Below are 27,404 nucleotides of genomic sequence, written 5' to 3' on the forward strand. Positions count from 1 at the left end.
AGAAATCATGGTAACGTGGCACCATTAGCGTGGGACCACTGTAGCTTAATTACATACATTACTGTAGTAAAAACCGAGGATGTCACAGTAAGTGGTTATGCTTTTCTTTTTAACCTAACGTGGGTGGTTATGCTCACACGTAAGGGAAACGTGTGCTGGGACGAAGCGGGATTAGCGTTTCGTTACTGAGGCTAATTTTATTAACAAAGATTTTTAACCATTGATAATGTCATTAAACAACCGAGATGATGTTTTGAATCTGTCCCTTCGTGTTTTTATAGGTATAGTAGATACAATAAATAAATATCTCAACCTCATAATCATCCTTTTTAAGAAGAAACATAAGAGAATCTAGTTGTTGGCGGAGGAAAAGAACATGCAACAAATTATCGTTGAAACTGATTGTTTAGTTGTGTGCAAAAGATGTGAGAGGCGAATGATGATAGATCCATGGTCGTTGTTACTATGTTTTCATAAATATTTAGGAATTCATTCCGATATATGTAAAGAAAAACGCTAATATACCGACACATGTTTGTGCTAGGAATTTAGTAGTGATTTAAATGCTTTTATATATTTTTACGAATGAAGTAACCCGTGCAATCCAATAGATATTGTTTCATGTGTTTAAATAAATAATGAGATTATTAGATGGCAGTTCTAAAAATAAAAAAAAGGCTGCTGGCCAACATAAGAGCATCTTCAATAAACGGTTCATATTTTCACGATGTAAATTGATGTGTAAAATTTTATATCACCAAAAAAGTTTTTTATATTTAAAAAAAGAGGCAACTTCAACACATGGCTCAAAACGAAGATGTAAAACAACAACTCCAACAGGTGGTCTAAAATAAAGACATAAAACCAATCGATGCCTAGTGTACAACCGCACATATTGCCAAAACATCTAAAAATAACGTAAAAAAATTATACATGTTCACAATATCAAATTATTACATAGTTCTTCAAATCCACGAGATCAAATATAACACAAATACAACATAGTTTTGCACAATACAACATAGTTTTTCGCAAACAAATAATTAACCTATGCGGCTCTTTCGCCATGCTATTTCCAATGCTCTTCTATTAAATATTTCTCGAGTTGATCATGCACGTCAATGTCTCTAATCTCGCTGTATACCTTCATGTAACGTTTGATCCGCTCTTCTTTTGCATGGGGTTAACTCTAATACCCATTAATTGGTAGAAGTTGTAATCTAATTTTTTTCCACGCTCGTTCTTAATGATCATGTTATGGATGATCACGCAAGCGGTCATTATGTATCAAAGGATTTTTTGATCCCAAAATTTAGATGGTCCTCGCACAATAGCAAATTGAGATTGCAAAATTCCAAAAGCCCTCTCAACATCTTTTCTAGCGGCCTCTTGTGCATTGTGAATGACGAGTTTTTTCTTACCTTCGGGTTTTGCAACCAGCTTGACAAATGTACTTCACCTCGGGTAGATTCCATCTGCAAGATAGTACCCATAGTTATATGTGCGACCATTTGCTTGGAAGGTCACCGGTGGTGCTTCTCCATTTGCTAACTTGGCAAACAGAGGTTACCAGTCGAGCACATTAGTGTCGTTGCAAGATCCAGGCATATACCAAAATATGCATGCCAAATCCATGTTTCATGATCGACAACTGCCTCAAGAATGATAGTGGCATCCTTTCCAAGATCCTTGAATTGTCCATGCCATGCTTTTGGGCAGTTCTTTCATTTCCAATGCATGCAATCCACGAATAAGGAATCAACCGAGCTCACCTACAACCACCGTCAAACATACTATTTAATCCCAATTTAAATCATCAAGTTTCGTCGTTTTTTATCTTTGGGAATTTCATTGAACACCTTGTGCGCGAGGCGGGGGGAGAGAAGATGGTTGACGGTTGGATTGGTAGCCAGTCACTGCTGCGGAAGACTGCACATGGCGAGCACAGGAGAAGGGAGCTTGACGACCGACGGAGAGGAGCTATACAGGCTACCGGACCGCCGGAGTCGGCGAATCCCGCCGCAGCTGCTTCGCGAATCGGCGACGCCGAGACGACCGCGAGACGCCCTCCGGCGGGGGAGGCGACGCGACGAGGGCGGTGGTGGCGATTCGAGGCGGTGGCGGCGACGACGATTTGGGTGGTGGTGTCAATGATTTCCGGCGGCTGCTGCTCGGGTGGGCGCGAGTAGTCCTGGCCAAATGGGCCGGCCCGACACGACCCGCCCCGGCACGAATATTAGCCGGGTCATGCCGTGTCGGTCCACGTGCGCAGCCTCACGGCCCAGGCACGACACGGAGGCTGTACGAGCCGGCCCGTGGGCCCACTAGGCCCGCTATTTTTTTATTTTAGGTTGTTATTTGGGCTGATTTTGGCCTGTTCGGCTGTTTTTGGGCTGACTTTAACATACTAGGTTATTTTTTATCTTATATATATATATAAATAAATAATAAATATGGTAAACGGGCCGTGCCGTGCCGGCCCGCGTGCCCCGCCCTCAGGCCTAGGCACGGCCCGAGGCGGGCTTCGTGCCTGGCACAACCCGATTAGCCCGTGGCGTGCCGGGCCGGCGTGCTTCCGGGCCGGCCCAAAAAGCACGGCCATTTGGCCAGCTTTGGGCGCGGGGAAGGAAAATGAATGGGCAGTTGGTGGTTTTGTGGACGGCCACGGTTTTATATGAGATGTATCTCATGATGCAAATTTGCATCATAAAGTGTTGTATTTTACATCTTTAGAAGGAGATGATGTATTTTTTTTACATATGAATTATTTGTTGGAGCATTATTTTTTGCTCTTGAAGATTCAAAAGTTAGTTATTTTTGCATATGGATCCTCTGTTGGAGATCGTCTAATGCAAGTGTAGAGAAAAGAACAGCTCGGCTATCTTTTTGAGAAGAGAAAAAGGCAAGACGGAAATAAAAATAAAAATGTTTTTCTTAAAAGCTGCGTGAGAAAACCAACAAAACAGGCCGCCCACCACGCTCCCCGTTTCAGAATTTCAGACAGCTGAGCTAACTCGGCTAGCCCAGCTTCCTCCCCCTTCGACCTGCTGGTGACCGCCGGCTGCCTTGTACGACGAATCTCCGCGCGAGTTCGGCCTAGCTCCGCAGGGAGTCTCGAAATCTCCCCTTTGCCGCTGAGTCGAGGAAGAAGATCGGCTCGGGTTCGCTTACTCGTTCGCTCGAGGACGAGATTCAGCGGCGGGATTGATTCATTGATTGGGCGCGAGCGAGAGCGGATGAAGGGGAAGAGCGGGGCTCTCGACAGGAGGTCGTCTGCGAGGTGGAGGCTGCTGCTGCTCTGCGCCTTCAGCTTCGGGCTCGGCATGCTCTTCACCAACCGGTGGGTATCTCTCTCACTCTCTCCCTCCATCTCTCTCTCCGCAGGAGCCATTAGATCTCGCCGCGCGTTCCTCTCTTATCGGAGGGATTGCTCGGGCTTGATGACGGCGCGGCTCGGTTGGCTATCAAAAGCTTGCGCCATTTCTCTTGGTTTTTGACCGCCTGAGGTTGACCAAGCTTGTTTTGTCCCACCTCTAGCCAATGGCGTGCTGATATTTGTCTTTTGGAGGGAGATTGGATTTTAATCTGTCTCTTTCTCTTTGTTCTCTCCTCTTGAGCTCACGGGGATCTGGGGTTGGTGGAAAGCTCGCATTTCTTATTTAGAAGACGGGAGATCGCGTTCTGATGTGGACTGGTGCATGCTACGTTTTGGGAACTCCTGTTTCATCGAACTAGAAGATACCTCTCGCGTTGCCGCTGAATTTCTGGTTGATAAGTTCCTAAAGATTATGTGAATACGTACTAAATAGAGATTAAGAGTATTATGATGCGCTTCTCAAACATTTGCGAGCTAACTTTTGGAAGCTGAGAAGCCAACGAAATATTTTTGTTCTTTGAGGGCTCAGTCTATAGCCTGAATGAACAAATCATAATCCTTAAGTACTTCTAGTTCCGTTAGGAAGAGAAGTGCAGGTCTACCACTCAAATATGTGTGCCAAATTCGTAAATATTTTTGTTCTTTGAGGCGAATCTCAAGAAGCATGCCGGCTTGTGGCTTGATTTCCTATCCTCGTGCCTGTCTTAATCTCTTGTAGAACATTTTTTTTTGAAATATATTCAGGTGGGGAGTCTTTCACCGTGACAGTTTTTTCTTCATAAATCTGAGGTTCCTAATTGTAGCTATCTCCCAACAGATTTTTTTGGCACTCTAGACTTGTTTATCTACCAATGGGTCAAAATGGTACTCCCTCCGTCCGGAAATACTTGTCATAGAAATGGATGTATTTAGATGTATTTTAGTTCTACGTACATTCATCTTTATCCATTTGTGCGGCTAGTAATTCCGGATGGAGGGAGTATATAACATATTAATTGCCAGCTTGTTGCTGTAGGTCCTCAACTAAGAAAAAAAAACATCAACTAAGAAAAAAAAACATCAACTAAGAAAAAAAACATGTTGACAACCTGAAGAGAGGAGCAACACCTGCAATTGCCGCCATATAAAGGTGGTTTCCTATAAATGAATCGGAAAGGGAACATAGTATGCAAGATAAAATAGATACAACAAAAGGTCAAATTGGAAAGGGATCTTATTGTCGGAGAAGTTTAAAAGATGAAAATGAAGAGAAAATTACCGCATATATTAGACCTGTTAATGGAAAAAGGTGCAGCTCGGTGCACGTAACTCCTGCTTGCGCAGGGTCCGGGGAAGGGTCCGACCACTTTGGGTCTGGAAGAAAGTGAAAAATAAATTTAATTTGAAGATCACATGAGCATGGACAGGGAGGTAAATCGTTTCTTGCAACCTGATCATGTCATATGTTGGATAATTTGATATTCAACAAACAACCAACAAAAAACCTAATAATGGACTATCTCATTAAGGGAAGGGCTGTTTTGTGACATGGATATGGAGATTAGATTAATTTGAATCCTTCACATTGATTTTTTTTAGAAAAAGAGGATGACCCCCGGTCTCTGCATCTGGGAGATGCATGCGACCATTTTATTGATTATTCCTGAGGACCTTACAAAGTAGTACAATAATATGCCTGAATTCGCCATCTTGGCAACATTTGCCGCTACTCCTATCCATATGACGAAGGGGTGCAAGCTGAGCCAAATACCCATGTGCGACAATGCGGAAACGTCTTAGCCATCTAGGCCGACGTGTTGCGTGTTATATAGATGGGTTGCGAGCCCTCATACCGCGTACAAGGAGATAGAATTACAATCTTGGAGATCAAGTAATGAAAGGGATAGATAAGAGTTTAAACCATACATAAGTATCTATCCATCTAACTTAAACCTCTCTAGAGATAAACCTCTCCTCTAACGATTCGGTTGAGATACTAGCAGCCGCATATATGTTTAACATCCTCCCTTAATCACAACTTCATCAAGTTGAGATTATGCTTGAAGTCTTCAAAACTTCTTGTAGGAAGAGCTTTGGTAAAACCATCTGCAACCTGGTCTTTTGAGTGAATAAACCTGATGTCCAACAGTTTATTTGCAACCCTTTCTCTAACAAAGTGAAAATCTATCTCAATGTGTTTAGTTCTTGCATGAAAAACTGGATTTGTTGATAGATAAGTAGTACCTAGATTGTCACACCATAAACATGGAGCTTTGGTGCTTCTTATGCCTAGTTCCTTGAGAATAGACTGCACCCATATTATTTCTGCTGTTGCATTGGCCAATGCCTTATATTCTGCTGCTGTACTAGACCTGGAAACAGTTGCTTGTTTTCTTGCACACCATGATATCAAGTTAGGTCCAAAGAAAACTGCAAATCCACCAGTTGAACGTCTATCATCTACACATCCTGCCCAGTCAGAGTCAGAGAATGCACTAACAAGTGTAGATGAAGCCTTGCAGAAATTCAAACCAATGTTTAAAGTATTTTTCACATATCTCACAATACGTTTCGCAGCAGTGAAGTGAACTGTAGTGGGTGCATGAAGAAACTGACAGACCTTATTTACAGCAAATGATATGTCAGGTCTGCTGAGTGTTAGGTACTGAAGTGCACCTACTAAACTTCTGTATCTTGTACTATCATCTGGATTCAGAAGTTCTCCTTCAACAAGAGATAGTTTTTCTGTACTAGATAAAGGAGTTGGTACTGGCTTACAATTTTGTAGACCAGCCTTCTTTACTAAATCTGTTGCATACTTAGCTTGAGAAAGGTGAAGACCATCCTTGTGTCTTTTTACCTCAATGCCAAGGAAATAGTGTAGATCTCCCAAATCCTTAAGAGCAAACTCTGCACTCAAGTCTCTTAACAATCCTATTATAGCTTCATTAGATGAGCTTGTCACAATTATATCATCAACATATATGAGAACAAATATGGATGTATTTGATTTGTTATAAATAAATAATGAAGTGTCAGACTTTGAAGGGATGAACCCAAGTGCTTGCATCTTCTTGCTGAGGCGAGAGTACCATGCTCTTGGAGCCTGTTTTAATCCATACAGGGCCTTGTCAAGTTTGCACACATAAGAGGGTGCATGTGAATTTTCAAAACCAGGGGTTGTTTCATGTAAACCTCTTCCTCCAGAACACCATGCAAAAACGCGTTCTGTACGTCTAGCTGTCGCAGACTCCAACCCCTGGACACAACAATAGACAAAACAAGACGAATAGTGGTAGCTTTAACTACTGGACTAAATGTGTCTTCATAGTCAATACCATACCGTTGTTTGAATCCCTTTGCAACAAGTCTAGCTTTGTAACGATCAATGGTTCCATCAGCTTTTCTTTTTATCCTGAAAACCCACTTACAGTTAATAATATTTTTACCTTGCTGTGGGGAACCAGATGCCATGTCCCATTCTTTTTAAGTGCTGCTAGCTCATTATGCATTGCCTCTCTCCAATTTTCCTTACCAAGAGCCTCCTCAAGAGTATTGGGTTCTCCTGGTTCACCTGTCGAACAGACTAGCCCAAACTTTGTAATATGTTTGTAATCAACTGGTTTAGTTACACCTTGTTGTAGACGTGTTCGACGCTAAATGGGCACCTCCAGAGGTTCTGTAGAGATTGCTGGTGTAGACAATCCTGGCGCTGGCGATCCCGAGGCGAAGTCGCTGTCGTGGTCGGGTGTGTCGGCTGCGGCTGGCGCAGACGTTGCCTCGCTAGGATCTTCTGCGCGTATCGGGTGTTGCACGGGAGTGCTCTGGGCCGCAGAAGATTCGGGCCGTGGCATACCATCACGTCCCAATGATTGGGTTGGCCCACCAGCCGGCCGGCGAGAACCGTCGGCGCGCCGTTTGTAGACCTGCGGTTGGGCAGCCAGGCGCGCGCGCGTCGAGGAGGGACCAGCCCGCCAGCTGTCTGACGGTGATTGGCCTGCATGGCCCCGCGCGGAGTCGGCTGCGCCTCCAGCCGGGACAGGAGCCAGCCCCGAGGTGGATTCTGGCGCTAACTCCGGGGGGGATATCCTGCGCTGCAGTGCTGCACCAGGACTCGATCCCGAGGCGGATCTGCTGCAGCCCGGCGCTGACTCCGAGAAGGATTTGCCCCCCACACTGGGACACATAAAATGACGTCCCGTTTCACTATTTTCGGCATCATTTGGGCTGTTTTCTTCGCCATTTGCACTGTGCTCTGCATCATCACAAATTTCATGAAGGTTATTAGATGGGTTAGTCATAATATGATCATCACAAATATCAACGCCCCCTTGATCATGTCCGGAGAGATGAGGTGGAAGAAGCAAAATTTCTTTGCGTAGGAGAGCACCCGCATTAGGATGGAGGGTTGCAAATGGAAATTTGGTCTCATCAAACACAACATCCCGGGAAATATAGACACGACCAGTGGAGATATCTAAGCATTTCACTCCCTTGTGTTGGGCACTGTATCCAAGGAAAGCACATTGTTTTGATCGAAACATGAGCTTGCGGTTGTTATATGGGCGAAGATTTGGCCAACAAGCGCAGCCAAAGACACAAAGGGATGTGTAGTCTGGTTTGATATGGAGGAGGCGTTCCAAAGGTGTTTCATTGTGGATGACACGACTGGGTAACATATTAATGATGTGAACTGCGGTAAGGAATGCTTCATCCCAAAACTTAAGAGGCATAGAGGCACCTGCTAGAAGAGCCAAACCGACTTCAACTATGTGCCTATGTTTGCGTTCTGCTGATCCATTTTGCTGGTGAGCATGTGGACATGACACGTGATGTGAGATGCCCAAACTTTGGAAGGAGTTGAGTTTTTCATACTCTCCTCCCCAATCTGATTGAATGGCTATTATTTTGCTGTTAAACTTACGCTCAACAAGTGCTTGGAAGTTTTGAAAAACTTGAAACACATCAGATCTCTTTTTGAGAAGGTAGATCCATGAAAATTTGCTATAGTCATCTATGAAGCTTACATAGTATGTGTATCTACCAACAGAGGAAGGTGCAGGACCCCACACATCAGAGAAGATTAATTGTAGAGTTTTGGTAGAGACACTGGTAGATATAGGATACGGCAATTGATGACTTTTAGCACGTTGACAGGAATCACAAATAGTTTCAATATTTCGCTCACCAACAAACAAGAGCTTATTTCTCCTAAGTAACCTTTCTACTAAAGAAAAAGAAGCATGTCCTAAACGATCATGCCATCGAGTGGATGAGAGCTTGGCAGCACTGCAAGCTTGTTTATTGAATCTTCTAAACTCTGGAATCAACGGGTAGAGCCCTCGAACACATCTACCTCGATAGAGAATTTTCCTCATTGCCTGATCCTTGATCAAAAAGAAATAGGGATGAAACTCAAGAAACACATGATTATCAATAGCAATTCTATGAACAGATAGAAGGTTTTTGTGGGCACGAGGAACATGTAAGATTCTTTTAAGATGGATTTTTCTACTAGGGGTGTTGATAGTTGAATGACCAATATGACATATACCCATACCTTCGCCACTGGCAGTATGGATTTGATCCTTGCCATGATACTTTTCCTTCAAGGTGACTTTCTCCAGCTCATTGGTGATGTGATTGGTGGCGCCACTGTCAACATACCAATTGGTATTGACGCCATAGGAGCCGTCTGCCATTGCAACGACTTTTTCTTCATCCTGTGAAGAGTTTTCGTCCTCGCCGTAGCGGTACCAGCAGTCCTTAGCCACATGCCCGAGCTTGCCACAGATCTGACAGCGGGGCGAGTCTGGTCTGCTTCTGTTGGCACCACCACCGTGACGTCCGTTGGAGTTGCCGCAAGGAGTGCCACCACCACGACGTCCTCTGCCGCGGAAGGAGCCATGCGAGCGAGAGCCGCCACCACCACGGCCTCTGGTCGCAGAGTTGGCAGAAGATTTGAAGCCGCCGCCGGTGCCGTGATACTGCGCCATGCGTTGATCAAAGTTACTGAGCATAGCGAAGAGTTCATCGAGGGTTACCGGGGTGACGTGTGCATCTAGGGCGGAGACGAGGGGCTGATAATCTTGATCAAGCCCATGGATGATGTAGGAGATGAGCTCATCATCTTGGATGGCCTTGCCGGCTGCTGCGAGTTCGTCGGTGTAGCCTCGCATGGCAGCGAAGTAAGAGGCCACCGACTGGTTGCCCTTCTGCGCGTTGATCAGCGCGGTTCTGATGTTGTTGACGCGGCTAAGGGATTGCGATGGAAACATGTTTGCCAAGGCAACCCAGAGCTCGCGCGCCGTGGTGATCGTGGTCACCGTGACGAGGACCTCTCTAGAGAGGTTTTGGAGCAGGTATCCGAGAACCTGCTGATCCTCCCTCACCCAAGTTGGATGGAGGGGATTTGACTCGGAAGTTTCCTTCCCGGCGGTGTCCTTTGTGCTAAGGACAGTAGCCGGTTCAGGTGCCGTGCCGTCGACGTAGTGGTAGACGCCGGCGCCCCGCAGCTGTGGCGTGATCTGCGTCCGCCACAGAACATAGTTGGTGCGGGAGAGCTTCTCCGGGCCGCCGCCGCTGAGCAACGGCTGGTGAGAGCTGGAGGAAGACATGGCGATGGCGCACGATGGGTGGAGATGGGCTTGGCTAGACTAATGGAGGAAGATTGCTCTGTATACCATGTGCGACAATGCGGAAACGTCTTGGCCATCTAGGCCGACGTGTTGCGTGTTATATAGATGGGTTGCGAGCCCTCATACTGCGTACAAGGAGATATAATTACAATCTTGGAGATCAAGTAATGAAAGGGATAGATAAGAGTTTAAACCATACGTAAGTATCTATCCATCTAACTTAAACCTCTCTAGAGATAAACCTCTCCTCTAACGATTCGGTTGAGATACTAGCAGCCGCATATATGTTTAACAACCCAGACCTCTCACTTAAGTCTAATATCTAAAGCCGGAGGCCCCGACCGAGCCACATACCGGGTCAGGGGCACAAACCGGTTTGACGCACTCACATGTGTCGCCGCCACCATCTTCCACCGGTTCATCTTCAGAGCAGATTGAGGTGCCAGCCTTGGCAGGTGCCTCCACCATCGACGCCACCATGACGCCAAACGACGACCTCCACCTACGTGAGTCCATCTCCAAGCACCGGACGTAGATCCATGCTAGGATAGGGCCGCACCACCGCCGTCGCCCACCACCCACAAGCGCCACCCAACCCCAAGGTTCCCAAAGCGGCGCCTTCAAGAAGGAAACGACGCCGTGAGCGCCACCGCCGCCCAACAAAGTTAGGGCTTTAGCCCGGGAGACCTAGGGAAAGGGGAAGTGAGGGGATCAGTCCATACCGACGTCTCCAAGGAGGGGAACGGCGCCCTCAGGCGTCGCCGTTGACGCGGCCGGCCAGGGATTTCATCCGAACTGGATCCCCGTCACCAGCAGCACCTCCTGTACAGAACCGGCGACCCAAGGAAGCGCGGCCCGACCAGGCTAGCCCGCACGCCGAACATGGGAGGAGGGGATGCGCCAGATTGCGCGCACTGACCACCGCAGAAGCCGTCATCGGCCGTCAACGACCACTGGATTCTGCCGCCCGCGCGGCCCGGACGCCAGATCCACCGCCCGCACGGCTGCTAGCTTGCCGTGCCTCGCCCATGGAGCCGCCGCTCCAGATCCGGAGTTCCCCACGCAGAGGCAGGGCAGCCAAGGCCTCGCCGCCACGATCCTCGGCGCCCCGGGCTTGCCCGGCGGCTGCCTCACGCGGCGGCGAGGAAGGGAGTGGGGCGGCTAGGGTTGGGAGGGGGAGGGAGTGGGGAGGAGCGGGAGGCTTCTCCTCCTTCACATTGATACATATGTGGATCAAGAGAAACCAAAAAACTAAATATATAAATAGAACTGCACATATGTACAGAAATGACAAATGAGAAAAAATAGTACAATGGTTCATAGGAACAGACCTGCAAATAGAGAAGTTACTATAAAGAGGGCACTGAGCCACTAAGGATGGAGGATGAGGTGATAATCAGTAGCACCAAGGAACAAATAAAAATGAAGCCCATGCAGAATTCGTACTCAGATATTGCAGTATCAATGATAAACATCTTGCAAGAAAATATGTATTGGTAATACATCCGATCTTGGAGGTTTGTGATTGTACAAACACTTGGTGAGCCTGCCACTAGGCCAGAGTGATTGCTGAAAGGCAAGGGAAATAACACCCATCTATTAGCAATAAATCTTTTTTTTTTTGCACCAAAAGGATCAACCATAACTGGAAACAATACATCTGAATGTGAAGTAGCAACTATCGAGGGACATTTTGTCGCTCCTGATAGTGGTACAAGGTGGAGTACTTGGATTTTGTAGTCAAGGGGACATGACGCTAGGAGACCAGGGGCAGGGGCTCTTAGGACACGGATCACACAAACATATAGGTTCTGGCCCCCAATGTGGGTAAAAGCCCTACTTCCTGCCTTTCTCTTTTCTTATATGTATGTGGAGAGTCAAAAGATTACAATGTCGAGGGATGATCTCGACGAGACGGAGTGCCTTGTCAAGATGAGATGGCGGAGATTTAGATGATAAGCGCTGGAATCTTTCTAGGTGGTCTAGACTACAATAATGCCAAGAAGGTTCCCCTCTACGATGCTCCTGGTGCTGGTGCCCCTTACGTAGCATAACTTATAGAAGGCCTCCATGTCAATGCATAGGGCATGTAGAGCTTGGAGTCTGGCCCTTGCGTCGGTTTACGACGCCTGCAGGGTCTTTTCTTCCTTATTTGTAGAGTCCTTCCTTACTTCGACATGTGATATGGTGGTATTTCTCCTCCTGAGGTGGCGGCGAATCTTCCGGTGTCCCGGGGGTGTCTTGGGCCCTTGGGGTCCTGCCTTGGCAGTAAAGGGAGAGAGGTCGATACATGGTTTAACTTATCATTGACCACAACTAATTAGAACTGCAAATTGAGATGAAAAAATTAACTCCCCCAAGTCCGAGTGAAAGATCCATGACAATCAAATTCATACGCAACTCTCAGGATATCGGTAACTGGTGCCATATCTGTCGGGTGCTGAGTAGGGATAAATCTCTCGGGTTCTGAGTAGGGATAAATCACATCGCCCTATTGACTGAATTTATCGGTAGGTCCAGCAGCAAAGTACCAAGCAGAGGAGAGAGCAGCAACAGCAAGCAGAGGAGGAGCAAATGAGCAGCAGCAGCAACATAGCACCATCACCATGAAGAAGTCCTAAAGCAGACGAGCTTACTGCTTGGGGAGGCCATGACGGCGGCAGCAGTGGAGGCAACTTTCTGGTGGCTTGGGGAGGCGCGGACACAACCGCGATGCATGTGGCGGAGGTCAATGGGGAGCTGACACATGGCGATCGGGAAGGTTGTCGAGACAACAACAGTGCAGGTCGGACGGGACGTGTCACACGACGGCTTGAGGAGGCGATGGAGATTGCGGCGGTGCAGGCAATGGTTCTGGCCAACGGGGAGGCAAGCTCGAGCTGTCGGAGGTGGTGCATGGTGGTGGGCGCTAAAGGGCGAGGTATCTCACGGGCAGAAAATTGGGAAATTTGAGGATTTGCCACACCTTTCCTAACACTTTTGAGGATTTTCCCTTGTTTACATTGACATGGATATTTTGCCATTAATTTGCTAAATACTTAATGATTTACCCCTGACAATACAAACCCAGTCCGCAATATCGAAAATCCCCCTCAACCCATTCTAAAATTCCCCATCTTCACCTATTTAGATCTCGAGTCTGCTTCCTCCTAAAAAAGAAGAAGAGAGGATGCATGTCAAAATGAGAAGAGAGGATGACTGACCACTGCCACTACTAGTGATGCGTGCTCTTTGTCAAGATGGGCCTCATCAGTGCCTGAGCTCGCCTTTGCCGACCTGGAGGCTGGAGCCTCTGATGGCAGGGTCCCGCACGGTCTGCTTTAGGTTGATGGCCATCGATGCGTCGTCGACAAACGTGTGTTTGTGGACCTCTGGGCGAGGCCACGCGGACCCCCAGCTCGTCGTCGACGCGGCTTAGCTGTGGCGCCGGCCTGCTCATGCGTCTCACGGTTGCAGGACCTCCGTACTCATTGTCTGCATGCTTGGGTCATCTTAAACAGAGCAAAAAGTGCATCCACCTGGGCATCGGCAGACTGGTGTGATGCATACGCATATTGATATTGTTCTTCACTCCTAAGATCAGATCTAGGGAAACCAATAATGTAACATCCACTTCATCTAATTTAATCACCCGCTCTCTTCACCAATCTTAAAAGTGAAATAGATCGAGGAAGACAGTGTCAGCCACCTGCACACAGTGAGAATGAGCAGGTGCTGCTGACTTGGGATACCTCCCTGGTATCACGCCACAACTCAGGGCTGTTGAGTAAATAGGCAATTTTCCGAGTAGATTAATCCACAAAATAATAACTAGCATGGCATTGACTAGACTAATGACATACTGATCTTGAGCTAACCTAGCACATACTACGCATATAGTGGATACATCTATGCAAACAAGTAGTACTGCTAGAATAAATACGAACAAGAGGATAAACGAGTCATACCCTCCAATCGGCCAGTTGGCCGTAGCAGCAGCAGCGGCGGCGGAGGCAGTATCCTCTGCCGTCTTCTTCTCGGCTTCCTCGCGGAGACGATCAGCTTCGCTTGGTGAAGACATGGCGATGACGAGGGCGACGCGGACGTAGACGAAGCAGACGGACGGAGGCGAGCAGTCGCGTGATCGCTCCCCAAAAACCTAATCGCCCCTCTCCCGTACAGGAACCGGAGAGGCGAGGTCTCGGAGGCCTGCTCTCCCGTCGACCGTGTACGCGGTAAACGGGACGGAGTCGCCGGCGGCAGCAGCAGTTCAAGGAACGAACGCGTGAGGCAGATGTGATCTGATTTCGTGACGGCTAGGGTAGGCGATCGCACGCTTATAAAGGCGGCTCGGGTGGAGAGACGTGGGCCAAGCCCACGTCCGAGTCGGTAACGATTACGATCCGACGTCTCGGATCGTGCCTTGTCCGTTACGTATTCTCCGTTCCTGACCGGCAAAAATAAGCGCGTAGGTATGAGCTCGGCTCGGCTCATTCCCGCAACCCGCGGCGCGTCGTGACGAGGCGTGGCGTGGCGAGGCGGGCGGCGGAGGAGGAGTGCGCGAGGGCACCTTCTCTTCTCACTCTCCAATAGCATGTGGAAGAGAGACCCTTATAAAGGGGTCCAAACTCTCCTCCACTAGCGGGGTGGGACTAAACTCCCACCACCTTGCCATGCCACCACCTACATGGGCCCTTGTAGATTTTCTGAAATTCTCTAGTGGGCCTAAGGCCCACCTCTAAATTTCAACAATCCCCCACCAGATCTCAAGGGCACATCGTGTTCCCTCGTTCCAATCACTGTTTTAATATACCAGCATTTCAGTGAAGACCTGTTAAGGTTGAGCTTCACCTAGAACAAGTAGCTACACCCCTTCACAACTGAACAATGGACTATGCCTTGAATTGTCAGTTTGGCGTAAAGGAGCTTCACCACAAGTCTTACTAGTACTAGGCTGCCGAAGGTGACCCCTCGGGTGGAGCATATTAGTCACACTCCTGGCCTATTCATGAGTTTACTAGAGATCACCCAAATCTCATAGACTGTGACCAGCAGTCAAGCTCATATAGGTGTGTTCCTCCAAAGATCGCTCTGTAGGACAGCATCTTGCTTACATATAAGCTTTAGAACACATTAAGACAGTAGTCATCCTACCATACAGTATCCGAGAGTATTGCATCTCCAACGGAGTGGGTTAGTAAAGTTACTCTCCTCAGTTCACCACTGGCTTGTTTTCCCAGGTCCTACTTCACGGGATCTCCGATCATATAGGTTAGGTTACTACCATGGCAACTCATGTGGGTCTCATACCCATCTCCCTCGATGCACTATCTATCACAACACGTGATAGCCCTTTAGTAAAGGGATCTGCCAGATTCTTAGCCGTTTGGATATAATCCAACGCTATCACTCCGGAGTTTCTCAAACGTCTGACAGACTTCAATCTCATTCTTATATGTTTGTTGGACTTCATATTGTCCTTTGAACTCTTCACTTTAACAATAACCGTCTGATTATCGCAGTTCATAAGGATAGCCGGAACCGGCTTCTCAACCACAGGTAAGTCCATCAAAAGATCTCGAAGAAATTCTGCTTCGACACCAGATGTGTCTAATGCTGTTAATTCTGCTTCCATTGTCGATCTTGTTAAGATCGTTTGCTTGCAAGACTTCCAGGAAACAGCACCACCCCCAAGAGTAAACATATACCCAGTAGTGGCCTTCATCTCATCAGCATCAGAGATCCAATTCGCATCACTATACCCTTCAAGTACTGACGGGAATCCCGTATAGTGAAGCCCGTGGTTGACAGTACCTTTCAAGTAGCGCATAATTCTTTCAACAGCACGCCAATGAACATCGCCCGGGTTTGCAACAAACCGGCTAAGTTTGCTCACAGCAAACGCGATGTCAGGCCTCGTTGCGCTAGCTAGGTACATAAGTGAACCGATAATTTGAGAGAATCTCGATTGATCTATAGCTGTGCCTTTAAACTTTCGAATAAGCACACTAGGATCATATGGTGTTTGACAAATCTTGCAGTCTGAATATCCAAAGCGACTCAAAATCTTGTCAACATAGTGGGATTGCAGAAGTGTAATCCCACCCTCATCATCTCTCAACAGCTTGATGTTCAAGATAACATCAGCCACCCCAAGGTCCTTCATCTCAAAGTTTTGAGACAGAAAAGACTTAACCTCCTCAATTACTTTGAGGTTGGTTCCAAATATCAGTATGTCATCAACATACAATCACAATATAACTCCTTCGCCCCCACCATGGCGATAGTATACACATTTGTCAGCTTCATTAACAACAAAGCCAACAGATGTCAGAGTTGTATTGAACTTCTCATGCCATTGCTTAGGTGCTTGTCTCAGACCATATAAAGATTTCAGCAACTTACACACCTTTCCTTCCTGACCTTCTATCACAAAGCCATCTGGCTGTTGCATATAGATTTCCTCATTTAGCTCTCCATTCAGGAAAGCCGTCTTAACGTCCATTTGATGAACGAGAAGACCATGAGAGGCCGCCAATGAGAGTAGTACTCTAATGGTGGTCAGTCTAGCCACAGGTGAATAAGTATCGAAGAAATCTTCCTCTTCTTTCTGGGCATAGCCCTTGGCCACAAGCCTAGCCTTGTACTTTTCAATTGTACCGTCGGGCCTAAGCTTCTTTTTGAACACCCACTTGCATCCCAATGGTTTGCAACCATAGGGACGATCAGTGATTTCCCATGTCCCGTTAGCCATGATGGAGTCCATCTCGCTACGGACAGCAGCTTTCCAGTAATCAGCATCTGGAGAAGCATACGCTTCTGAAATAGAAGTGGGATTATCATCCACGAGGTATACGAAGAAATCATCACCAAAGGTCTTTGCAGTCCTTTGTCTCTTGCCCCTACCACGGGCTTCCTCGTCATCCTCCTCAGGATTTTCATCATGTGTTTGTTCATAATATTCCATAGGAATGGCAGGCTCAGGAGTTATCTCAGATTCCTGTCTAGAAGTGCTTTGCATATCTCTCATGGGAAATATATCCTCAAAGAATGTAGCATCCCTCGACTCCATTATTGTACCGACCTTCACGTCAGGTACCTCAGATTTCACTACTAGAAATCTATAGCCTACGCTATTCTTAGCGTATCCCAAATTAACGCAATCCACAGTCTTTGGTCCAAGCTTACGCTTCTTGGGAATCGGTACATTGACTTTCGCCAAGCAGCCCCAAGTACGTAAGTACGAGAGTGTCGTCCTTCTCTTTGACCACTCCTCGTAGGGAGTGACCTCATTATCTTTTGTAGGAACTTTATTCAGGACATGACACGCGGTCAATATAGCCTCCCCCCACCATGCCTTGGATAAACCCGATGTATCTAACATGGCGTTAACCAAATCAGTTAGAGTACGGTTTTTCCGCTCGGCAACCCCGTTTGACTGGGGTGAATAGGGAGGCGTCCTCTCATGAATAATGCCGTGTTCCGCACAAAATGAATCAAATTCGTTTGAGAAGTACTCTCCACCACGATCAGACCGGACTCGTTTAATTTTCTTTTCAAGTTGATTCTCAACTTCTGCCTTATAGATTTTAAAGTAGTGTAGAGCCTCATCTTTAGTATTTAACAGATACACATAGCAAAATCTAGTGGAATCATCTATCAATGTCATGAAGTATTTCTTTCCACCTTTAGTCAAAACACCATTCATCTCACAAAGATCAGAATGTATGAGTTCTAATGGTGCCAAGTGTCTCTCCTCTGCAGCCTTGTGAGGCTTGCGAGGTTGCTTTGCTTGCACACACGAGTGGCACTTAGAACCTTTGACTAAAGTGAAAGTTGGGATTAAATTCAGTTTTGCTAGCCGCGACATAACACCGAAACTTATGTGACAAAGACGTGAATGCCAAACTTCAGATTCATTAACACTCGAATGAATATTGTTCACGACTTTATTACAAAAATCTGCTAGAGAAAGGCGGAACAGACCTCCGCATTCATAACCTTTTCCAACGAAAAGTCCATATTTCGTAACTACTACTTTATTAGACTCGAACACCAACTTAAACCCTTCTCTACACAGAAGGGAGCCACTAACGAGATTCTTCTTGATGGCGGGGACATGCTGCACGTTCTTCAGCTGCACGATCCTTCCCGAAGTAAACTTCAGATCGACCGTGCCAACACCAAGCACAGAAGCACTCGCGCCATTCCCCATCAATACGGACCCGCGACCGGTGGCCTGATAAGAAGAGAACAATGACAAGTCAGCACACACATGAATATTTGCACCCGTGTCCACCCACCAATCGGTGGACCGACAAACTGTAAATACAGTAAGTAAATTACCGTACCCAGATGCACCACTTTCATTGTTGCCCACAATCATGTTTGCAGACTTGGAGTCCTGCGCCGGCTTCTTGTACTTGTTTGGGCATTTGCTCGCCCAATGTTCCTCTGAACCACAAGTATAGCAGCCATCTCCCTTCTTATTCTTCTTGAAGGGCTTCTTCCCCTTCTTCTTGAAGTCGGTATTCTGTTGGACAGAGTTCTTTCCCTTGGGCTTGTGAGAATTGAAGTTCCTCTGATGTACCATATTGGCAGCAGAAGAGCTTTCCACCGCTTTTCCATTGGAGTCCTTTGCTCTCGAGTTCTGCTCAACACTCAGATGGCCGATGATGTCCTCTACTGAGAACTCACGCCTCTGATGTTTCAGAGTAGTAGCAAAGTTCCTCCAGGAATTAGGGAGCTTAGCAATTATACAGCCCGCGACAAACTTGCCCGGCAAATTGCACTTAAGAACCTCAAGTTCCTTAGCTATGCATATTATCTCATGAGCTTGTTCCAATACAGAACGGTTGCCAACCATCTTGTAATCGTGGAACTGCTCCATAACATACATCTCACTCCCAGCATCGGTGGCCCCGAATTTAGATTCGAGCGCCTCCCACAAGTCCTTGGCAACATGCATATGTAAATATGCATCAACCAGCTTATCTCCGATCACGCTAATGACTGCTCCAAGGAATAGGACGGTGGCCTCCCTAAACATCTTCTCCTGTTCAGGAGTGATAGTTTTCGTAGGAGTGACACCGGCTACCCAGAACACGTTCATAGCCGTGAGCCATAAGGTGGTTCTCGTTTGCCAACGCTTGAAAAAAGTACCGGTAAACTTATCCGGTTTCAGTGCAGCAGCAAAACCATTACTCGAAAAATTCCTACAGACATTAGGTTTTTGGATTGTTGAGTAAATAGGCAATTTTCCGAGTAGATTAATCCACAAAATAATAACTAGCATGGCATTGACTAGACTAATGACATACTGATCTTGAGCTAACCTAGCACATACTACGCATATAGTGGATACATCTATGCAAACAAGTAGTACTGCTAGAATAAATACGAACAAGAGGATAAACGAGTCATACCCTCCAATCGGCCAGTTGGCCGTAGCAGCAGCAGCGGCGGCGGAGGCAGTATCCTCTGCCGTCTTCTTCTCGGCTTCCTCGCGGAGACGATCAGCTTCGCTTGGTGAAGACATGGCGATGACGAGGGCGACGCGGACGTAGACGAAGCAGACGGACGGAGGCGAGCAGTCGCGTGATCGCTCCCCAAAAACCTAATCGCCCCTCTCCCGTACAGGAACCGGAGAGGCGAGGTCTCGGAGGCCTGCTCTCCCGTCGACCGTGTACGCGGTAAACGGGACGGAGTCGCCGGCGGCAGCAGCAGTTCAAGGAACGAACGCGTGAGGCAGATCACATCTGATTTCGTGACGGCTAGGGTAGGCGATCGCACGCTTATAAAGGCGGCTCGGGTGGAGAGACGTGGGCCAAGCCCACGTCCGAGTCGGTAACGATTACGATCCGACGTCTCGGATCGTGCCTTGTCCGTTACGTATTCTCCGTTCCTGACCGGCAAAAATAAGCGCGTAGGTATGAGCTCGGCTCGGCTCATTCCCGCAACCCGCGGCGCGTCGTGACGAGGCGTGGCGAGGCGGGCGGCGGAGGAGGAGTGCGCGAGGGCACCTTCTCTTCTCACTCTCCAATAGCATGTGGAAGAGAGACCCTTATAAAGGGGTCCAAACTCTCCTCCACTAGCGGGGTGGGACTAAACTCCCACCACCTTGCCATGCCACCACCTACATGGGCCCTTGTAGATTTTCTGAAATTCTCTAGTGGGCCTAAGGCCCACCTCTAAATTTCAACAAGGGCCAGCCCCATGAGGATGGCTCGACGACGTCAGACGAGTGGAAGACGTAGTGTTATGGGATTACAAAAGGATGGGGAAGAGAGATGGTCTTGTGGAGAACCCCATGGGCGAGCGAGTGGAGACGACATGTAGAAGTGATGGACTTGGATTGGGACAACGGGTGGCATCATGGAGATGGGATGGTAGAGGACGGGACAGATGGTCGGATGCATATATAGCAGGAGCGAATTTAGGATTTGGAACTTTGCTAGGACTGGTAGGAGAAGAGGACGACACATGAATTGGAGGAGTTGAAGAGGAAATTAAAGAGTCAAAGCATCCGTGCTGTGTTCTTGGGAGGCAAGGAGCCAAGGAAGGAGGACCTAACCGGAGAAGAGGACGACACATGAATTGGAGGAGTTGAAGAGGAAATTAAAGAGTCAAAGCATCCGTGCTGTGTTCTTGGGAGGCAAGGAGCCAAGGAAGGAGGACCTAACCGGAGGTGCGTGGAGCAATGGCGGATCAACTCTTGGGCTGCAGGTCTGAGCCACTTGGGGTCAATCAAACGGCTGAAAAAATTTATGGGGAAGTGGACGCATGAGAACGCAGGAAAATCTGCTAGTAGGGGGCTCCTAAGCATTGATAGTTGTGGATGGTACTAGAAGAGTTGGGACAATTTTTGTTGGTTTATTTCTCACACGATGCCATGCCAACCTGAGGGGTTGGGGATACATATTTATAGACTGCTAGCCAGCCAAGCATATGCTAAGATGCTAGTCTAAGATGCTGCTAAGATGCTATCCTAACTGCAACTCTTTGGTGGTCAAGGATTCTATCCTAACAGCCACCAGGACCATGTGCTGCAGCCTCACAAAGGACCATGTGCTGCAGCCCCACAAAGACCCTAGTACAGAGACTTATCCATCACTAGTTAGGCATACTAGATTCAAGCTCGTCACCATATTTTCTTTGTTCGAAGAATGTCCTGCTGCTTGCAGCCAGCCTAATAATTAAACGCCCGTGTGGGATCTATTTTGAACAGGTTGCCTTTTTATAAGTGAATGTTCATTTAGGTCTCGTACTACTAGCCAGTGCTTCTCTAGATGGCATCACGAACCCTTCTGGGTGGATTCTTATTCTTTTTTTTTTTTGCTAATGAAGTGTGAATTTACTTGCTATTAGTAAAGCTTGGATTTGGAACAAGTACATGTCTTGTCCTGTTGAAATGTATTGCCTGCCTCTCTTCCATAAGTTCGGACTTTTGGAGCAACCGGCTAGTGGATAAGTTCAATATGGTATCAGAGCCAAGAGATCTTGTGTTCAAGACCCTGCCAACGCAATATTAAGAAAAAAAGATTATGCGGCCTACATCGATCCCACGTTCAAGGACTTAATAAACCTAGACGTGAGGGGGGATGTTGAAATATATTGCTCGCCTCTCCCCATCAGTTCCATTGTGACATCATCAACTGTGTCTCTAATGGCGAATAGGTCGGCACCTAGGGCGGTGACCACATCCTCTTGTGGTGCCTTTCATGCCTTCTCCTCTATTTGTCCTTGCGCTGTCAAAGTTATATTTTACATGCCAGAGAAGTTGTGTTGGGTGGAGATTTTATCTTGACAGCTTTTTTTAGCTAAATATAAAGTTATTGGGATTTAAGTTGGAAGGTTAGATTGTTCAGTTGATCTTTGGAAAGGGTTGTAATTGGAACAAAAGTAAGAAAGATAAAGGATAATTTTGGTTCCTAATCGCAAAAAGGAATTCAAGTTATAAATTTTGAAGATGAAATGCTTGTTGTTGTTGTTCTTTGGCATTTATTGACGAATCCTTCTCGGTGCTTTTACAGCTTCTGGACAGCACCAAATGCCAATAACCACATCATGTCCCAACGCAGGAGACAAGATCAGGAGTTGCAACTTGTGTCAGAGGATTGCAATACAAAGAGGGTGGGTTTCCAAATTCAATAAATTTGCTTGATTTCATTAAGTTCTATACCGCCTTTGCCTTGAACTGTCTAATTTACAATGGATTGCAGAAGCATGAGGGGCACAAGGATATAATGGGAGAGGTAACGAGGACCCATGAAGCCATACAGTGAGCTCATTTGACCCCATCCAATGTTAAGTCCAAGAGTTCAACTGTATTTTGGTTATTTGCATCTGATTTGTTTTTGTCCTTCGGATTGTTTGTGCTAGATTGTTGGATAAGTCAATCTCAACGCTGCAGATGGAGCTTGCAGCAAAGCGAAGCACGTTGGAACTGGTCCGCTCTGGTGTGCCAGTAACTTCAGAAACTAGCCAACCAAGGAAAAAGGCATTCGTGGTCGTTGGAGTTAACACCGCATTCAGTAGCCGCAAGCGTCGGGATTCAGTCCGGGAGACATGGATGCCTCAAGGTTGGTAATACTGTGGGTTAATTTTGATGAATAGTAGCATGTCCGTGCTTACTGAGTTTGGATGTTCATGATCTAATTAGCGTATTGTTGTTTTGCTCTATACCAAAAAACCATTTGTTTGCAGTTAGCAGCAACATGCCGCTTTTTCTTCTTGTTTTATTTTTGTAGTCACTGTTAGGACTGTTAGAAAACTAGAAAAGCATATACGAAACTAGATGCGATAGCAAGCATCAGCATGTGAGCAGCAGTGGTAGCTTATAGAAAAAAGCCAGCAAGCATGTAAGCAGCTAGCAATAGGTAAGGTACACCATGTTGTAACAACTAGCAAGTAGTAGCTAGTACCAGCGGGCAGCATGACGTGCATCTGAGCACGTATGAGGAGCAGTTGAGCAGTGGGCAGCGGGAACAGAGCATGCAGCCGGCCACGTAGAAAGGCAGCAGCTAATCGAACGCAGCACCACGCAGCAAGATAGCAAAGAGGACAACAGCACATGCAAGAAGCAACATCGGACAAGCATGCAGGAAGAAGGCAGCCATTGTGCACGATGTGGTAGACCAGGCACTCGTTGGCGACACAGAGCTGGAGGACCGCGGCGCGCTGCTTCTGCTCTGCAGGTCCATGGCAGACGCGATTTCCAGCCCGTAGTAGCCCAGCATCTCCTGGTCCTGCTTGATCCCGGCTCCGCAGAAGACAATGTCCCCATCGGGCGGATCGTGGTTGAGCAGGCGCACTTCACGGGCGGCTGGTGGCGGCGGTGGACTGAAATCCGGCGAGGGCGGAAGACTGGCGGCGGGATCCGGCCTGGGACGAGGAGCACCGAGGCAGCAGCGGGGTCCACAACAGTTGGATCCGGCCTGGGACGAGGAGCATCGAGGCAGCAGCGGGGTCCGCAGCAGTTGGATCCGGCCTGGGACGAGGAGCACCGAGGCAGCAGCGGGATCCGGCCTGGGACGATGCTGCGACGAGATCGACCCAGAACAGATAGATCGGGAGGAAGAAAAAAAAAAGATGGATCGTAAGGACGAGTTGCAGCGTCCGGAGACCTAAACCTAGGCTCTAATACCATGTTAGGAAAACAACTTGTCTGCATTGAAGGCCCAAGGGGCATATATATATTACACATGACTTGAGGTGCAAGGAAAAGTATACATAGACTAATAAGGACTCCTAAACTAATACTAATACTTCCTAACAGTCACCATTGTTTACACTATCATGTCGTGATTGAATACATTTATCAGACCATGTTTCCGCACATGCACCTGATTAAGCACATGGCACTACGAAACAACCCCTGGATCTGAGGGCCACCCCGTGGCCTGGAGGTGCTTGGGGGGGCGACAATTCTTTGGCAAGGCGGTGCCGTCGCCGGTGCAGTAGCAGAAGGTCGCGGGGACTAGAGAACAGGGATTAGGGAAACTAGGCTTTATTGATTATATTCCTCATCTAGCTTACACGAGTAGGTCCTTTATATAGGACATGGACAGTACTACTTTGACATCCTGGACATCTGGCTCAAACTAGACTGCCTTAGCATAACCTGAAGACTACCAAAACAGAGGCGCATCCTCTGGGCACCAAACTGCCCTTGTCTAGCCACAGCCTAACCGGCCACTGCTGCCTTGCGCTTACCATAAGGAATTCCCCACATAACACACTGACGAAGCAATAACCATAAATAACTAAGCCGGGCTGAAAGGGCAAGCTCTTGGCCTTATACTATCCACTACCATAGAGAATTCGAAGCTGGTGGGCAATTGTGGTAGCTTATGTAGTTAATAATTTGGAAGATGTCTAGTCGATGCTTGCGCAAAAAGCTTTTACAAGCTGGTACATAATACTTATATAATAAGCTAGTTTATTATGATGCTTACGCAAAAAGCTTTTACAAGCTGGTACAGAATATTTATATAAGAAGCTAGTTTATTATTGTTAGGAAGTATTAGTATTAGTCTAGGAGTCCTTATTAGTATTAGTATTAGTCTAGGAGTCCTTATTAGTCTATGTTTACTTTCCTTGCACCTCAAGTCATGTGTAATATATATATGCCCCTTGGGCCTTCAATATAGACAAGTTGCTTATTCCTAACATGGTATTAGAGCCTAGGTTTAGGTCTCCGGACGCCGCAACTCGTCCTCACGATCCAACTTTTTTTTCCCGTTCGTGCTCCAGCCGCTGTTCATGGTCGCTGGATCTCGTCGCTGCTCCGCAGCTTCCGCGCCGTCTGCGCCTCCTGGCGCGCCGCGGCCGCCATCTTCGCCTCGGCCGGCGGCCGCCGCCTCCAGCCGCCGCCGCCTCATCTGGATCTCGCGCCCCCAGCCGCCATCTTGCGGTCCTCGACGAAGGCCGTCACCTCGGTGGCGTACGAGACCTGTCGTCCGATCTGCTTGAAGGTGTGCGCGAGCGCCTTCTTCTGGCGCAGCCAGACGAAGCCGGTGGCGCGGTTCTAGCCCACCTCCTCCATGTCCGCCAGCGGCAGCAGGCCCAGCGGCATGTTGGAAGCAGGCCAGGCTGGAGGGAGCCCCTCGATCTGGCCGTCTCGTGGCTGGAGGGAGCCCCTCGATCTGGTCCAAGCCTCGATCCCGTTGACTGATTGCTTTCCCACAAAAAAAAACAAAAACAAAACTGCTGCTACGTGGTTCTGCTCATGCTGCTACATGATGCTATTGGCCACCGCTGCCTCTCCTACACATGTGCTGCTTGCTGCTGCATGCTACCTTGTCGTGGCGTGTACTGCCTAGCTCCCGATTGCATGTTCTGCTCCCGCACGTCCAGCTCGCGTGCTACTGCTATTCTCTTCGCCATGATATTATTTTTCCTCTTCCGCTGTCATCATCCTTAATCTAGTGTGTGTTTTCTAGTTTTCTATGTTTTCTGCTGTGTCCACCAAATCCGTTGATATTTTGTGTTTTCTCATGCCATGCGAGTCCACCATACCTTAGTCCGTCAGCCTTTCTCCGGTCCTGATCCTTTCTATGCAACTTTTGTGGCCTACTTGCCCTTGTTGTTTTCTATAGGATTTTCTGGACTTCTTTTGCATCGTCGATCTACGTCCATCGTGCCTTATACGCCGAGCTTCTTTCGCCGACGGTTGTCGTGGACTATGATTTTCCGTGCAATGCTTTATTCTCTTGATGTGCCATCTTCTTTTGACAACCCATCTTCTCTTGATACTTATGTTGTATCTTCAAGTGATGCGGTGTCTACCTCTGATGTGTCATCTCTTCGTTATCTCCTTCGGCGACTCGACAAGTTTTGAAGATTCTTCATGCTACGACGACACTCTCAAGACGCGGATTTGGATTATCATTTTTTTTTGAGGTGCAAGGAAAGTAAACATAGACTAATAAGGACTCCTAGACTAATACTAATACTAATAACGAGTCTATGTTTACTTTCATTGCACCTCAAGTCATGTGTAATATATATATATGCCCCTTGGGCCTTCAATATAGACAAGTTGCTTATTCCTAACAATTATAATTCCCATGTATCTTCTTTAGGCCATTGATTCGTCACATAGGTCTAAGCCGGGGCAATAAGCTCTAAACTATTGGTATTTTCTTGTAGCAAAAGCAAGTAAATGTGCATACTGTATATACTTTGTGGAAAGTATAGATGGTTGACTATTGTTGTTGTTGTTGTATTGATCTAACCCTTGTAGGGGTATATATAGGAGTACATGAGGGGTAGAGGCTTGGAGTACAAGACAAGTTACATGTGGTTTAAACTAATTCTATCTCTATCTCCTTATTTCTAACTTAAACCCAATTATACTTCTAACGTTCCCCCTCAGTCGTAGCGGGAGTGAAGCGGACGCTTGCGACTGAATTTGAAGTCTTGCGCCTTTGTCATCTTCTCCACCACGCCATCATTAACCGCGTCTCTGATGGGTCAGCACCTAGGGCGGTGACCGCGTCCCCTTCTGGTGCCTTCCTTGTCTCTCCTCTATTCCCTCCCGCAGTCACAGCGGGAGTGGCGGGGACGCTAGTGACGACGCGGACGCTGTTGACTGAAGTTATTGCCGATGAGTTGCTGTAGACGTAGCCATGAATGTCGTTGTTGACGTAGCCGATCATGGTGATGTAGCCGTGGTGGAGGTAGACGTGGTCAATGTGTGATCGTCGTGGATGATGAAGCCGCACAAAGCCGGAGGCGCAAAAAAAAAGTGCTATGATGGAGCTGCATACGTGGAGGATGCACCTTGCGGATGTCAGAGGGTGTCGTCGGCAATGAGTCCGCCGGTTTTGCCAGGACCGGAGGAAACCCATCGAGCAGACATCGGTTTTTCCAGAACCGTGAGGCCGTGTAGGGGTCGTCACTATAGTGACGCCGTGTCGATGCAGTCGTTCCGTCATGGATGACGTGGTCGATGCCAACGTCGTGACGCGGTCATTGCCGTCGTCAAGGCCGCGTCTTGCAGAAACAATCTGTCAGAGGACGTTAAGTGTCCATCTTGTGGACAAGGCGGTGGTGGTGTGTTGACGAAGATGTTGATGAAGACCACGTTGATGAAGAGCTTGGCGATGAAGTGTCGGCGATGGCATCGCAGCAGCGTGTCGACGATAATGTGTCGCTTGAAGGCGTCCCTTGCGGCGACGAAGTGTCGATGCCGTGTCGTGCCGGAGAAGTCGATGAACAATTGCATCACTTTCCACACCGGCCAGCTATATGGATGATGCATGTCGTGGTCGCTTCTCGTAGATGTGCTCAACAATAGTCATACAGCTCGGTGTCGTGATGCAGGGTCGGTGTAGATCGCTCATCTTGATGCAGATGCGCTATGGAGGACCGTCTGGCCGTGGATACTGCTCCTGCGTCGCCCGTCGATGCGCGTCAGGAGAAGGCAC

General features: G+C 47.6%; 1 protein-coding gene and 1 non-coding gene across 2 annotated transcripts in view; one reads left to right on the plus strand and one right to left on the minus strand.

Annotated features, from left to right (window-relative positions):
- The first annotated feature begins 2,984 nt into the window (after positions 1–2,984).
- LOC123401293 (beta-1,3-galactosyltransferase 7-like) overlaps positions 2,985–27,404 on the plus strand; it is a 38,500-nt gene continuing 14,080 nt past the window's right edge. The window contains exons 1-4 of the mRNA XM_045095067.1: positions 2,985–3,340; positions 22,005–22,104; positions 22,194–22,252; positions 22,354–22,553. Of these exons, the coding sequence (XP_044951002.1) occupies positions 3,237–3,340; positions 22,005–22,104; positions 22,194–22,252; positions 22,354–22,553 (463 nt within the window). The 5' untranslated portion in view covers positions 2,985–3,236. The remainder of the gene's footprint in view (positions 3,341–22,004; positions 22,105–22,193; positions 22,253–22,353; positions 22,554–27,404) is intronic.
- On the minus strand, positions 9,357–9,495 carry LOC123406601. Its single transcript, XR_006612268.1, has one exon. It is a non-coding gene; the product is annotated as a small nucleolar RNA Z247 (small nucleolar RNA).

Source organism: Hordeum vulgare, chromosome 6H, assembly GCF_904849725.1.
Source record: "Hordeum vulgare subsp. vulgare chromosome 6H, MorexV3_pseudomolecules_assembly, whole genome shotgun sequence".
Taxonomy (NCBI): domain Eukaryota; kingdom Viridiplantae; phylum Streptophyta; class Magnoliopsida; order Poales; family Poaceae; genus Hordeum; species Hordeum vulgare.